General features: G+C 44.1%; 1 protein-coding gene across 1 annotated transcript in view; it reads left to right on the forward strand.

The window, feature by feature from the left end:
- LOC311041643 (glyceraldehyde-3-phosphate dehydrogenase 2-like) overlaps positions 1–12,574 on the forward strand; it is a 21,577-nt gene extending 9,003 nt beyond the window's left edge. The window contains exons 2-11 of the mRNA XM_084052118.1: positions 5,842–5,904; positions 6,653–6,749; positions 7,219–7,325; positions 8,696–8,786; positions 8,925–9,043; positions 9,291–9,372; positions 9,772–9,923; positions 10,701–10,863; positions 11,416–11,513; positions 11,978–12,574. Coding sequence (XP_083908244.1) covers positions 5,876–5,904; positions 6,653–6,749; positions 7,219–7,325; positions 8,696–8,786; positions 8,925–9,043; positions 9,291–9,372; positions 9,772–9,923; positions 10,701–10,863; positions 11,416–11,513; positions 11,978–12,047 — 1,008 coding nt within the window. The 5' untranslated portion in view covers positions 5,842–5,875 and the 3' untranslated portion in view covers positions 12,048–12,574. The remainder of the gene's footprint in view (positions 1–5,841; positions 5,905–6,652; positions 6,750–7,218; positions 7,326–8,695; positions 8,787–8,924; positions 9,044–9,290; positions 9,373–9,771; positions 9,924–10,700; positions 10,864–11,415; positions 11,514–11,977) is intronic.
- The last annotated feature ends 652 nt before the right edge of the window (positions 12,575–13,226 follow it).

Genomic DNA, 13,226 nt, shown 5'->3' on the forward strand with positions numbered 1-13,226 from the left:
ACACACACACCTTTACATGTTGTCTTACTATATTGTGAGAACCTTCCATTGGCAGCATTCATTCCTCAACCTCTATTCGTAACCTTATCCTTCAGTTCTAGATGCCTTACATTATTCATTACTGTAACCTCAACCGTGGCCCTAAATCAGGGTCATAGTTCTACGCAACCATCTGTTAAACGTGCCAACTTCATGAACAATGGCCTGCTAGTGCAGCAACAATGCCTACTTTATTTGGCGGCCTAGGTTGTTGTTTGAAACATTTTGTGTAGGTGTAAGCTTTTGAAGTTTTACCAAAATCACATTATATGATGTTTAAAAACTGCTGGAGGAAATTATTGCTGATTTACATCAGGGTGTGTGAGATTGGACCACAAATACTATTAAATCTAGAATATATCTGACATAATGGAACTACCTGTTGGAATTTACACGGAGAACTGAGTTGTCTACCCCACAACACATCGTAATTATACCTGTGATATAGCGATATTATTATTTGTCTGTTTTAATTACTTACACTATTATGCTGTATTTGATCTCTAGGCAATCAGTTACAAAATCATAGTCATGGTAGTCTCATCCAGTCCTGTTGTCATCTTGTGCAGAATCCTTTTCTTTACACAAATCACTACGATGCAACAAGCACGCCCCTTTTGAGTGGGAATTTAGGAATCGGAATATCACACTGTCAGAGCTGGTATGTGGTCTGCTACACAATTACAATACTGGTGGTTCTAAAACTTAAGGACCACCATAACTCTGAGAGTGGACAAATGGATGAAATGGTTTTTGGGGGGAAAAAGTTAAATATTTTTGAAATGATTGAAAAACAAAATGTAGGAAATAAAAAAAAAAGGATATTACTCGCGACCCATAAAAATGGACCGGACTCGTGATGAATCGGACCGTTTAGGAACCGGAATTGCGGAAATCCTCAACCTAAAGGATCCCAACCCTATATCGGGGCCTCTAGTGTGTGTAAAGAAGGTGCTGACATGATGCTTTGTCTGAACACACAGGAACATGGAGCTGAGCATGTGACACTGTGAGGACTCTTCAGTAGCTATCTTCACATTACTACCTAATATGGTCATGCATGCAGAGACAGTCCTACACACACACACACGCACGCACGCGCACGCACACACACACACACACACACACACACACACACACACACACACACACACACACACACACACACACACACACACACACACACACACACACACACACACACATAGATTACATTCATTCCAAAACATACATTTTTATATTCCAGATCAGTGATTTAAGCTGTTTGGATTTCACCAAATCACCACTCTGTTCTGATCCAGCCACATCCGCGGGTTTAGAACACTGATGGTCAGTGGTTTTAGGTTTTAGGTGTTGCATCACACACACACACACACACACACACACACACACACACACACACACACACACACACACACACACACACACACACACACACACACACACACACACACACACACACACGCCGGAATCAAAACATTCAAATGCAAAGTTTGATCTGAAAAGTGCCATACAAATAGTGTACAAGTGTACTGTTATTATCAATATCAGCAGGTTAATGTACGTGTTGGTATCAGCGGCCATTGTGTGAAAGGTTGTGTGTGGGGTTTTCTACAGGAGTGATTAGTGCAGGAATGTTAGCTGAGTTGCATTGAGTTCATAACTCTGGAATCCCTGTTCTGCCGCGCGCGCACACACACACACACACACACACACACACACACACACACACACACACACACACACACACACACACACACACACACACACACACACACACACACACACACATTCATACCACATCTACTCAAAGCCATACAGTCAGTGAGGATATCAAAGGACAGAACAAAGCATGTCCAAACATTTACTTCCTGTCTCCCTATTTGACCTCTTCCTCTCACTGACCATGTGACCACCACGGACTCTGTGTTCCCGCACGCACGCACGCACGCACGCACGCACGCACGCACGCACGCACGCACGCACGCACACACACACACACACACACACACACACACACACACACACACACACACACACACACACACACACACACTCACATATTCATACCACATCTACTCGAAGCCATACAGTCAGTGAGGATATCAAAGGACAGAACAAAGCATGTCCAAACATGCACGTGCATAGCATACTGTGATGTGCACACACACACACCCACCCATGGGCGTGTTTGTGTGAGTGTAGTTTGTACAGCAGCATTGTCAAGTCCCAGAGGAATGTGAAGCAGCCAGGAGAGAGAGAGAGAGAGAGAGAGAGAGAGAGAGAGAGAGAGAGAGAGAGAGAGAGAGAGAGAGAGAGAGAGAGAGAGAGAGAGAGAGAGAGAGAGAGAGAGAGAGAGAGAGAGAGAGAGAGAGAGAGAGAGAGAGAGAGAGAGAGAGAGAGAGAGAGAGAGAGAGAGAGAGAGAGAGAGAGAGAGAGACACAGACACAGACAATAGAGAGACAATATTAACAATAAATCCAACCCAGTTATAGCCAACATAACTGTTCTCAGTCGCCAGGACTCATTTCAGTTATTAGGATTCCTCAGAGGCCAGCATATCTTTCTCTTGGCTAACTTGTGGCTTTCTCTACCATAACCCCTAACCCATGTGGTTGGTATAGTCAAGCCCTACAGAAATAATAGTTATTAAAGTTATTTTAAGATTAAACTGTATTTGAATTGGTCAAATTACCAATAGAATACATGTTCATGAGGGGGGGGGGGTCTTCTAATGCTGCTTCACAAATTGCAGCCTGGGACTTGGCCTCTAACTGAACTTTTCCATCATGAGATTTGTTTTTTTGTTAATGCCAAACATTCCCATCCCATCTGTGATATATGCTGCAGTTTGTGTAATCACTGCCTTTTCTGCTGTACATAGTTTATCCTATCCAAATGTTGAGAAAGGAAACAGTTAGAATTTGTTTAACCACTTGAATCCTAGCGTCCCTATCCTGGGGCAATCATTCGGCATTCAGAAATAGCCGATCTACGAGCTCAGCTTGTAGATCAGCTATTTGGTCTAGAGCAGGGGTGATGTAACTTTGATGATGGAGAGGACCACTATATTTCCTCACTCACTCCAGAGGGCCACATTGCAAATAATGTCGGGCAGAAACCTCTTATCTCCATATTTAAACTTTTTTCGTAAATGAATGCCGTACTTTACCATTCTATGCCACACAAAAGTAGAAAAGAATAGCCAATCTACAAGCTCAAAACGCGTCGCAGCGCGACACGTTTTGAGCTTGTAGATCTGCTATTTTTTCTATTTTCTAATTGGAATCCTGAATTATTTTTTGAATTGGAATCTTGCAAAAGTAACATTTTTATTTAATTTCAAATTCATTTGTATGAACTTAAATACAAATACATTTGACATAAAAAAGACAATAGAATTTTAACAGCTGAAATAAATAATTTATCAGTATTCCGATATTAACCTGCGGGCCGCATTAAGCCGCCAGTTGCCCATGTTTGTGTCTAGAGTGAAAATATTATTAAACAGCCCTGGGGGACTCCAGGTCAACTAAGTAGAAGTGGTTAAAAATAACATGAAAAGATTTCTTGTAACATGGAACTTGATTTGTAGGCGTGACATTCCTCACAGCATTCACAGTACTGTAGTGTGTGTGGAACAGTCTGAATCCTGTCTGTGTATGTAGAATATTGCAGGCTCTTGTGATACAGATATCATGGTGTTAGAAGTGTTGTGGTTTCAAACTACTTGCAGTATTAATCTCCCAATCAGCTTAACCCATTAAGACTGGGTACGCCTCGTATGTCTCATTTTAGATTAACCACTTTAACCTTATACTTTGGCTATTCAAAAATAGCAGATCTACAAGCTCATAGCACGGCACCGAGTGCCGTGCCATGAGCAAATCTTTTGAATAAATATTTTTGAAAGCAAACATATTTAACCCAAATCTTTGCTTCTGGGGATTCCACAAATGTTTTCACATTTTTTTGTGAAAAAAATAAAACTATATATATCAGTGGTTCTCAAACTTTTTCATGTCCCAAAATGATATGTATTTGGCCGCAGACCACCATCTCAAAATATGTTGTCCCAGGGACCCCAAGAAGCAAAATTTGAGTTAAAAATGCTTGCCTAAAAAAATATATATTCAAAGATTTGCAACAAAAAAAATAGCAGATCTACAAGCTCATGGCGCTATGAGCTTGTAAATCTGCTATTTTTGAATAGCCAAAGTATAAAATAATGGTGGTACACAGATGCGTTCCCGTTTTTTAATGGGTTAAAGTCTAATGCTGTGTTCAAACTAGCGGTGACAAAGCGACAGGGGCCACAATTTCATTTTCAATGGAAGCCAGCGACATGAAGCTACAAAGTGAGGCCTGACACTTGATCACGCTGCTTGATCTTAAAAAATATTTATAAAGTTGAACTGGCTTCAACTTTTTTCAGCTCTCCAATGACGCAGTGAAGCGTCGATCAAATAATGTTTTCGTTTCACCATTTCCACTCATTTCCTCCATTTCCTCTCTCTCTCCACAATTCCTGCGCCTTTCTAATCGAAGGAAAGTCTCTCTGTTAACCAGTTCCCTGTACCCTTTTCATTTCGCCAGTGTGGATTGAGCAACACGACAGTCTAGTAACCATGCTTGGTCGTTTTGTAGCTTTTGCTCCGGGCTCTGGGATCTATAGTTGCGGTCCCATAGCCTGGACTGACTGACGGTGCGGGTATATGTGCTAGATCAGATCAAAGACCAGAGGCCGTGAGGAATGTCTTATCTGTTTGTCAGTTTGCACTGCTTAGACCTGCTGCTTGGCATGTATCTATGGGCACAGCTTTGAGTGGTGAGAGAACGGAAGAGGAGAGGAGATAAAATGAGATGCAATTGCATACTTGCAAGCTCTAAAGCATGGAAGGAATTGAAGAAATAAATCATACAGCAAGTCCTGGCTTGAAATATGCAAGAACTATGGCAGACTTTTACAATACACACACACACACACACGCACATGCACACAGAGTCTGTCTAGGTCCGTGGAGGTTGAGGAACAAAAGTGATAGATTGGACCAGGACACATTACAATAAAACAATGCACGCGCGCGCACACACACACACACACACACACACACACACACACACACACACACACACACACACACACACACACACACACACACACAGACACAGACACAGACACAGACAGACACACGCACACGCACACGCACACGCACACACACAGTATATCAGTGCCAAAGGCTGTCATGAACCTGAGGAATGTGGCTTCCTGCCCAGCATAATCCTGAGTGTTAGTTTAACACTGAAAGTATAAAAAGGACCCTTCTGGGTGTGTTGAATGAAGCTTTCTATGTTCTTAAGCAGGCAGCAGCTTGTGGCCATGGTTTCTAAGCTGTGTTGTCTCTGCTTATAAAGGGTTGGTCTTTGCTTCAGACTAGGGCCCAAATAACTACTGTGTCTCACCCTGCTAACCAAACTCTGCTGTGCACGTGTCGTGACATTATGGTATCGCCCGCCCCCCCCCCCCCCCCCAAAAATGTTTTTGTCTCACCCCTTCATCTACAACAGGTCCATTTCAGAAACAAAAAAAAATCACAATCTGCAAGCTCGCAGCACGTCACCATGCGTTGTGAGCTTGTAGATACAGTATGCCATAACCCCTTGACGAGGGCTTAAGGGGTTAAAATACTGTGTATATATACACAAGATGTAACAATAATGATTCGTGTTGTGAATACAACCTATGAGCTGTCATGGTGTCGGTGTTTAACTGTCTTGTGTGTTGTTTTGTTGTTGTTTCAGGTGAATCCCACACATACATAACCCTACAGCAACCATGCCTGAACTCTGTGTTGGAATCAATGGGTAAGACACACACGCGCACACACACACACACACACACACACACACACACACACACATTTAACATCTTTATTTACGTTCACATTTAACAAGACATTCTTGGACACAAACATTAGTAGATGCACAAACTTGGTAAAACTCAACGACAAGTATTTCAGGATACAGATCACGGGTACAGGAAGCATCGCCTCCTCCATATATGGCGACCGCCAATTATCACAGACGCTGGACAGAATTTTACCAATGCCTTAGCTCTTGGCTTGGGTATTCCTGCAATCTGCAGGCCTCTCACAACCGATTTATGGACATTACCGACGCTTCCAAATACGAACACAAGCAGTTTACATTCCCAGCTGTATAATAGCATCCTGGAGACGTTAGTACTTAAGCACCGTGGTAAGGAATGCCTCTTCCAGGCTGTGGTCACACACACACACACACACACACACACACACACACACACACACACACACACACACACACACACACACACACACACACACACACTGTATTCCTCCCGTAACCTTGACCTTAATCTAATTCCAAAGCTTACCTATAAACTTAATCGCTAAATGCCTGACGGTGACTACCTGTAACGGCGTAGGGGCACCCTGCATAAACTGCCACTGATATCTTATTAGATTAATGCAATTGGTGAACAATGTAACAAAAACAAGATTATAGATAAATAAGAAAACACGTAAATACAACCGAGTAACTGTCTCTCCATCTCATCTCTCTCTCCTTCCAGCTTCGGTCGTATCGGCCGTCTCGTTCTGAGGGCTTGTCTCCAGAAAGGCATCAAAGTTGTGGCCATTAATGATCCCTTCATTGACGTGCAGTACATGGTGAGAACAGCACACGCACACACGCACGCACACACACACACACACACACACACACACACACACACACACACACACACACACACACACACACACTAAAATCGGCCTCAGGTCTAAGTGGGTTAACATTAAAGTATTTGAAGTTGTCAAACTAGCTATAGAATATATTATATTTCATAAAAGCAAAGGTTAAAGCCTCAATCTGCAATTTATTGAACTGGCTGGCTGTATGGCTACCAAAACATTATAATTATTTTACATGTTATGCTTGTTTATGAAACACAGCGCTAGTGTGTGTGTGTGGGGGGGGCGGGGGGCTCCTTTCACAAATCGCAGATTAGGAATTGGCCTAACAAAATGTTTCCATTGTGAATCCATGAGCACGCATGCATGCATGCACACACACACATACGCACACACACACAGCTCCACACTCTGACTGTATAAACCCCCCCTCCCCCCACCCCCGCAGGTCTACATGTTCAAGTATGACTCCACCCACGGGCGCTACAACGGCGAGGTCTCCCACGATGGCAACCAGCTCATGGTCGACGGAAACGCCATCTCCGTGTTCCAGTGGTGAGTGTGTGTGGTGATGTTCACTGTGAAATCAGCTGCCGTGCTGAAAACCTGCGTACAAGCTCGTATGACCCATTCTAAATGGACTCCATTTTTCCTGGTTAGGTGCCTTGTGCATGGGTCGTAGTTAGGGATGTGCATGACTGATCAAAATCAAAGTTGATTATTCTACTGCTATTAATAACAGTTATTCGACCACACCGCGGGTTTGGATGACAAGTGACGAGTGGCTGTAACGCAGCCAGCAGCTTGTTGTGTGCGACTGACTGTGTCAGGATCCGAGGCCACACTCACACATTCACCTGTTGTGCAGCATGCGTCCCCTCCCCCTCCGCCTCCGCACCATGGGTGTGTATGGGGCGCGTATGGGGCGGACGCGAGCGTCACCGTGAATGTGTGAGTGTGACTTCAGGAAGTAAATTCCGGTCCCAGCTGTTGGTACGCGAGAGCATGCGTACCAACACAGCATGCCGCGCAGCATGCATTTTGATGACGCATGTGCACTTGCGCACCAGTTATGTGCACCCCTGAATATAGCCTTTGCAACAAAACTAAAAAGTATATATGTATGTGATTTTCTTTTATCCACAGTTAAGAATATTCGACTATTCTGACCCATCCCTAGTCTTAACCCTAAATATTGTGTATGCACAGTAAAGGTCATTACACACCGGCGATTATGCGAATATACGCAAAGATCCGACTCGTCCGAATAAATAAAAGACGCGTTTTCGCTCCGCGAAACTGATGTGGAAGCTTGCATTGACTTTATAAGGTTTAAAAAAAAAACGTATTATTCGCATGAAAAAAATCGCCCCCGGTGTGTAAAGGACCTTTAGTCTCACGTACACGATCACAGATCTCCGCCTGCTGCTACGTCAGGGGAAATCTAAATTCAATGAATTTACATTGGACATTGGAGAACACCAGCACTAAACAGATCTACACCCACTGCTTTGAAAAGCGATACCTTGGCTTCCCACATGTCCTAAAAGTCTTTACATTGGTTTTGTGAAGCTGTTATTTTTTTTTAATTCCCCAATGGTTTCCACCCACTTAAGCCCACTCACTGAGTTTAGATGTCACCAGACGTATCAGCCGGCGGAGATCTCTGATTGTCTTCAAAATCACATGCCTTGTTCAATTGACCGTCAGTTGCTCTTAATGTTTATCTGCTGACGTCCCGTGACCAAAACTACGACACCGTCGTGGAACCATCTGCCATGTGGTGGAGTCATTACACCTAATTACACCTAGAGAAGAGACTGTAGTAGTAGTAGTGTATGTTCTGCTCTAACCAGATTACATTTGTGTGTGTGTGTGTGTGTGTGTGTGTGTGTGTGTGTGTGTGCGTGTGCGTGTGCGTGCAGTATGAAGCCAGCAGAGATCCCCTGGGGTGATGCTGGAGCAAAGTACGTTGTTGAGTCCACCGGAGTCTTCCTCACTGTGGAGAAGGCCTCTGTACGTATACACACACGCACGCGCGCGCACACACACACACACACACACACACACACACACAGTCACTGAGTCATTCACGCATGCGTATACACACGTTTACATCATGTTCAAACAGTGTTGTCTTGGCTCCTCCCCCAGGCTCACATCCAGGGCGGAGCTAAGCGTGTGGTAGTCTCCGCCCCCTCCCCTGACGCCCCCATGTTTGTTATGGGAGTTAACCAGGACAAATACGACCCCTCCTCCATGACCATCGTCAGGTAACACACACACACACACACACACACACACACACACACACACGCATACGCACACGCACACGCACACGCAGACGCACACACACACACACACACACACAGCAGAACTACCTAATTGTAGGCGGGCTTTGAGGAAAGAGGGTGGGCCACTGTTCACTGTTCACTGATTATTGACTCTGTGTGTGTGTGTGTGTGTGTGTGTGTGTGTGTGTGTGTGTGTGTGTGTGTGTGTGTGTGTGGGCGTACACAGCAATGCCTCCTGCACCACCAACTGCTTGGCTCCCCTGGCTAAAGTCATCCATGACAGCTTCGGCATTGATGAGGCTCTCATGGTAAATCACAGTACTGTACTACTACACTGTCTGTCTGTCTGTCTGTCTGTCTGTCTGTCTGTCTGTCTGTATGTCTGTCTGTCTGTCTGTGTCTGTCTGTCTGTCTGTCTGTCTGTCTGTCTGTCTGTCTGTCTGTGTCTGTCTGTCTGTCTGTCTGTCTGTCTATCTCTGTGTGTATCTACCTCTTAGCCTACCTGTCTATCTGAACACCTGTCTGTGTGTGTCTACCTCTTGGCCTACCTGTCTATCTGAACACCTGTCTGTCTTTCTCTGTGTGTGTCTACCTCTTGGCCACCTGTCTATCTGACCACCTGTCTGTGTGTCTACCTCTTGGCCTACCTGTCTATCTGACCACCTGTCTGTGTGTGTGTGTGTGTGTGTGTGTGTGTGTGTGTGTAGACCACGGTGCATGCGTACACAGCCACCCAGAAGACAGTGGACGGTCCCAGTGCCAAGGCGTGGCGTGACGGACGAGGCGCCCACCAGAACATCATCCCTGCTTCTACTGGAGCCGCCAAGGCTGTAGGGAAGGTCATCCCCGACCTCAACGGGTCAGTGCCACACACACACATTTGAAATATTTATTAATGTCCACATAAGCAGAAGTACAAAATGTACAAAGAACATAAACACTGCCAGTGCAGTCAGATAAAGGGAAAACAGCCAGTTACAAAGTGCATGTACGGCAGAGCATTGTTACATACAAAACAAAAGATGGCATACTTGTCGAACTACAGCGGACAACAATCATGGGTAAAGGAAACAACGCCTCCTCCAAATTGAGCGGCTTCCTATAATAGCTGATATTGAGCAGTACCTTGCTAATTGTTTAGCCCTCCTTTTGGAGAGGCCGGCCATTTTCTGGCCCCTCACAACCAACTTGTGCACGTGTCCTAGACTACCAAAGATAAAAAACAAAAGTTTACATCTGTAGCCTAGCTGAGAGATGGTCTGCTCTAGCTGATGATATTTTAGCACTTTGGTTAGGAAGGCTTCCTCTAAGCTGTAATCAAAAGTACAGCCGACCTCGAGAATGAACACCTCCCTATGTTTTCATTAACAACAATGACATCAGGGGTGTTAGCTGAAATGTTAGAGAACACAGAATCATCGTTACACAGGTTAAACATGCTCGGCTTCACAGTAGAATGCTTATACAGCATGGAGGACCTGAAAATAGAAGTGATATATTTTGATATCACTTCTTTTATATTTTGATATAGCCTGTCTCTCTCTCTGTCCCCTCAGTTAGTTGACAGACAGGCCTGTCTCTCTCTGTTTGTCCCCTCAGTAAGTTGACAGGCCTGTCTCTCTCTCTGTCCCCTCAGTAAGTTGACAGGCATGGCGTTCAGGGTCCCCGTTTCCGATGTGTCCGTGGTCGACCTGACATGCCGTCTAACTCGTCCTGCGTCCTACGCTGAGATCAAGCAGGCAGTGAAGGCCGCCTCAGAGGGCCCCATGAAGGGGGTGCTGGGATACACCGAGGACCAGGTACGGGCACAAAAAAACAAAAAACATTTTGGTTCACACAACCTTAGGCCTTAACCCATTAACAACCCATTAAGACCTGAAGCCGATTCTACAAATGTCTTCTAAATCCCAACAGTATTCTAAAAAAACGTATGTTTCTGTATCAGTGGTGCTCAAACTTTTTCATGTCAAGGACCCCCGAACTTATATATATTTGGCTGCCGACCCCCGTCTCAAAATATTATCTTCCAGGGACCCCCCAGAAGCAAATATTTGAGTAAAAAATATTCGCTATAACAATATAACAATATATATTCAAAGATTTGGCCAAATTTTCATGATTTTTCTCAAATAGCAGATCTACAAGCTCGTAGCGCGGCACTCGGTGCCACGCTACGAGCTGGTATATCTGCTATTTTTGAATAGCCCAAGTGTAGCTTGAGCTTTTTAGCTCAAATCAAGAAGTGACACAGATGCGTTCCAGGTCTTAATGGGCTAACCTATGAAGTTCACATACTACTCTGTGATTGGCTTTTCAGCATGTCACGTGACTGTGGTGTGATTGGTTTGCAGGTGGTGTCGTCTGACTTCGTCGGTGACACCCACTCCTCCATCTTTGATGCCGGCGCTGGCATCTCCCTCAACGACAACTTCGTCAAACTCATTTCCTGGTCAGTTCTCTCTCTCTTATATCCGCTTTTATGTTTTTATCATGTGGCGATAATAACGGTTTTGTGCCAGGGACCCCCATAAGAGAACATTAATAATTAACTCTAGTTCATTAAGTATACCTGGACATAAAACACCATAAAAACACCACCAGGGGGCTTAATGAAGTTCTATCAACCTCATAGACATATGAAAAACAGAAAAAGTGCAAAACCATGGCACCACCTCTTTAATTTATAAGATTTTCCTAAATGTTTTGAAAATAGCCAATCTACAAGGTCTCAATGCGTCACATCACAATGCATTGTGAGCTTTTAGATCTGCTGTTTTTGAATAGCCGAACTATAAAATAGGGTCAGAGTGGTTCAACTGTTCCTCATCACTGGATTATGAGACTTTTACCTGCTTGTCTTTTTTTTGTTATTGTCTGTGAAACACTGTAGTAAACCTGTGTCTCTGTTTGCAGGTACGACAACGAGTTTGGCTACAGCCACCGCGTGGCCGACCTGCTGGTCTACATGCATTCCAAGGAGTAGGCGGCCACTTCCTGCCCCCAAGACAGGAAGTCGTTGCAAAAAGGGACCACCCCCACCCCCGACCCCCGTTCGCCCCATTCTCCACCTTCCCCTCTCTCTCTGTTTTACACACACAGACCCCCCCCCCCTTCAGCCCCGTCATAGTTCGGTTCCACATCACAGCCCTGTTCTAGCGCTACAACACAACTGTTGTCCTGAGTGTGTTCTTTAAAGTTCTTAAGTTGTGCGTTCATAGTTTTATTATCGATGAGAATTGGCGGTTCGGTTGATGGCACTTATTTTGTCTGTTTGTGTCTGTGTTAACCCTTGACGCGCCCCACGTTCCACCGCCACTTTTAGATGTGCGTGTTCGCTATGGCTCGTTTACCATGGTCACTGCTGTATCCATCTATCTATCTCGCCCGTATTTGGTGTGTTGTTTAAAAATGGCCCTAAATTAACCAGTGGACAGAGTAACTTACTGTAGCTCTCGGACTAAAAGAGTAACCAGAAATAAAAAATAAAAAAAACTTGAAAAAAAATAAAAATGTGTATTGTCTCTTTTTATTGTATTTATTATAAGGTATGCTTTAAGGTACATCTTTAACCACTTATGGTCGGTGGTTAACCGACTTTGCTTCCTTCTCCTGCTGGAGAGCATCCTAGTGCCACCTTTTGGATAAAGTTCTGGGACATTCTGAACACATGCCCATAGCCATCAAATTCAACTGGGTTTGATCTACATAGGAGCAAAGCCTTTCTATCATTGGTGGACTGGGGGGCTATTGCAAAAAGAAAAACACAAAAGGATGTCGCTATGGTCGATAACATGATGAAGTGCCCAATGTGCCAGATTAACCCATTAACACCTGGAACGTATCTGTGTCACGCTATGAGCTTGTAGATCTGCTATTTTTGAAAAATCTTGAAAAATATTTTTTATTTTATTTTTTTCAAAAAAAAAAAATAGGATTTAGAAAACCTTTTTAAGAATCGCCACAGGTCTTAATAATGCATGGCAGTGTGTGCCATCTCTAGGGTGTCCTGCCAGTGTAGAATAATATGTGATTCTCGTCCTCTCGTCCGAAGGATCCTCAATATTCAGCTCATTATTTGTTGTGTTTTATTACTGAAGCCTGGTAGTTACTATACTTTATCTGAGTCACATAATAAAACAGGGATTGGAACTGTTCAATCATA

Source organism: Gymnoscopelus microlampas (genome assembly GCF_963454915.1).
Source record: "Gymnoscopelus microlampas genome assembly, chromosome: 3".
In the NCBI taxonomy this organism is placed as follows: Eukaryota; Metazoa; Chordata; class Actinopteri; order Myctophiformes; family Myctophidae; genus Gymnoscopelus; species Gymnoscopelus microlampas.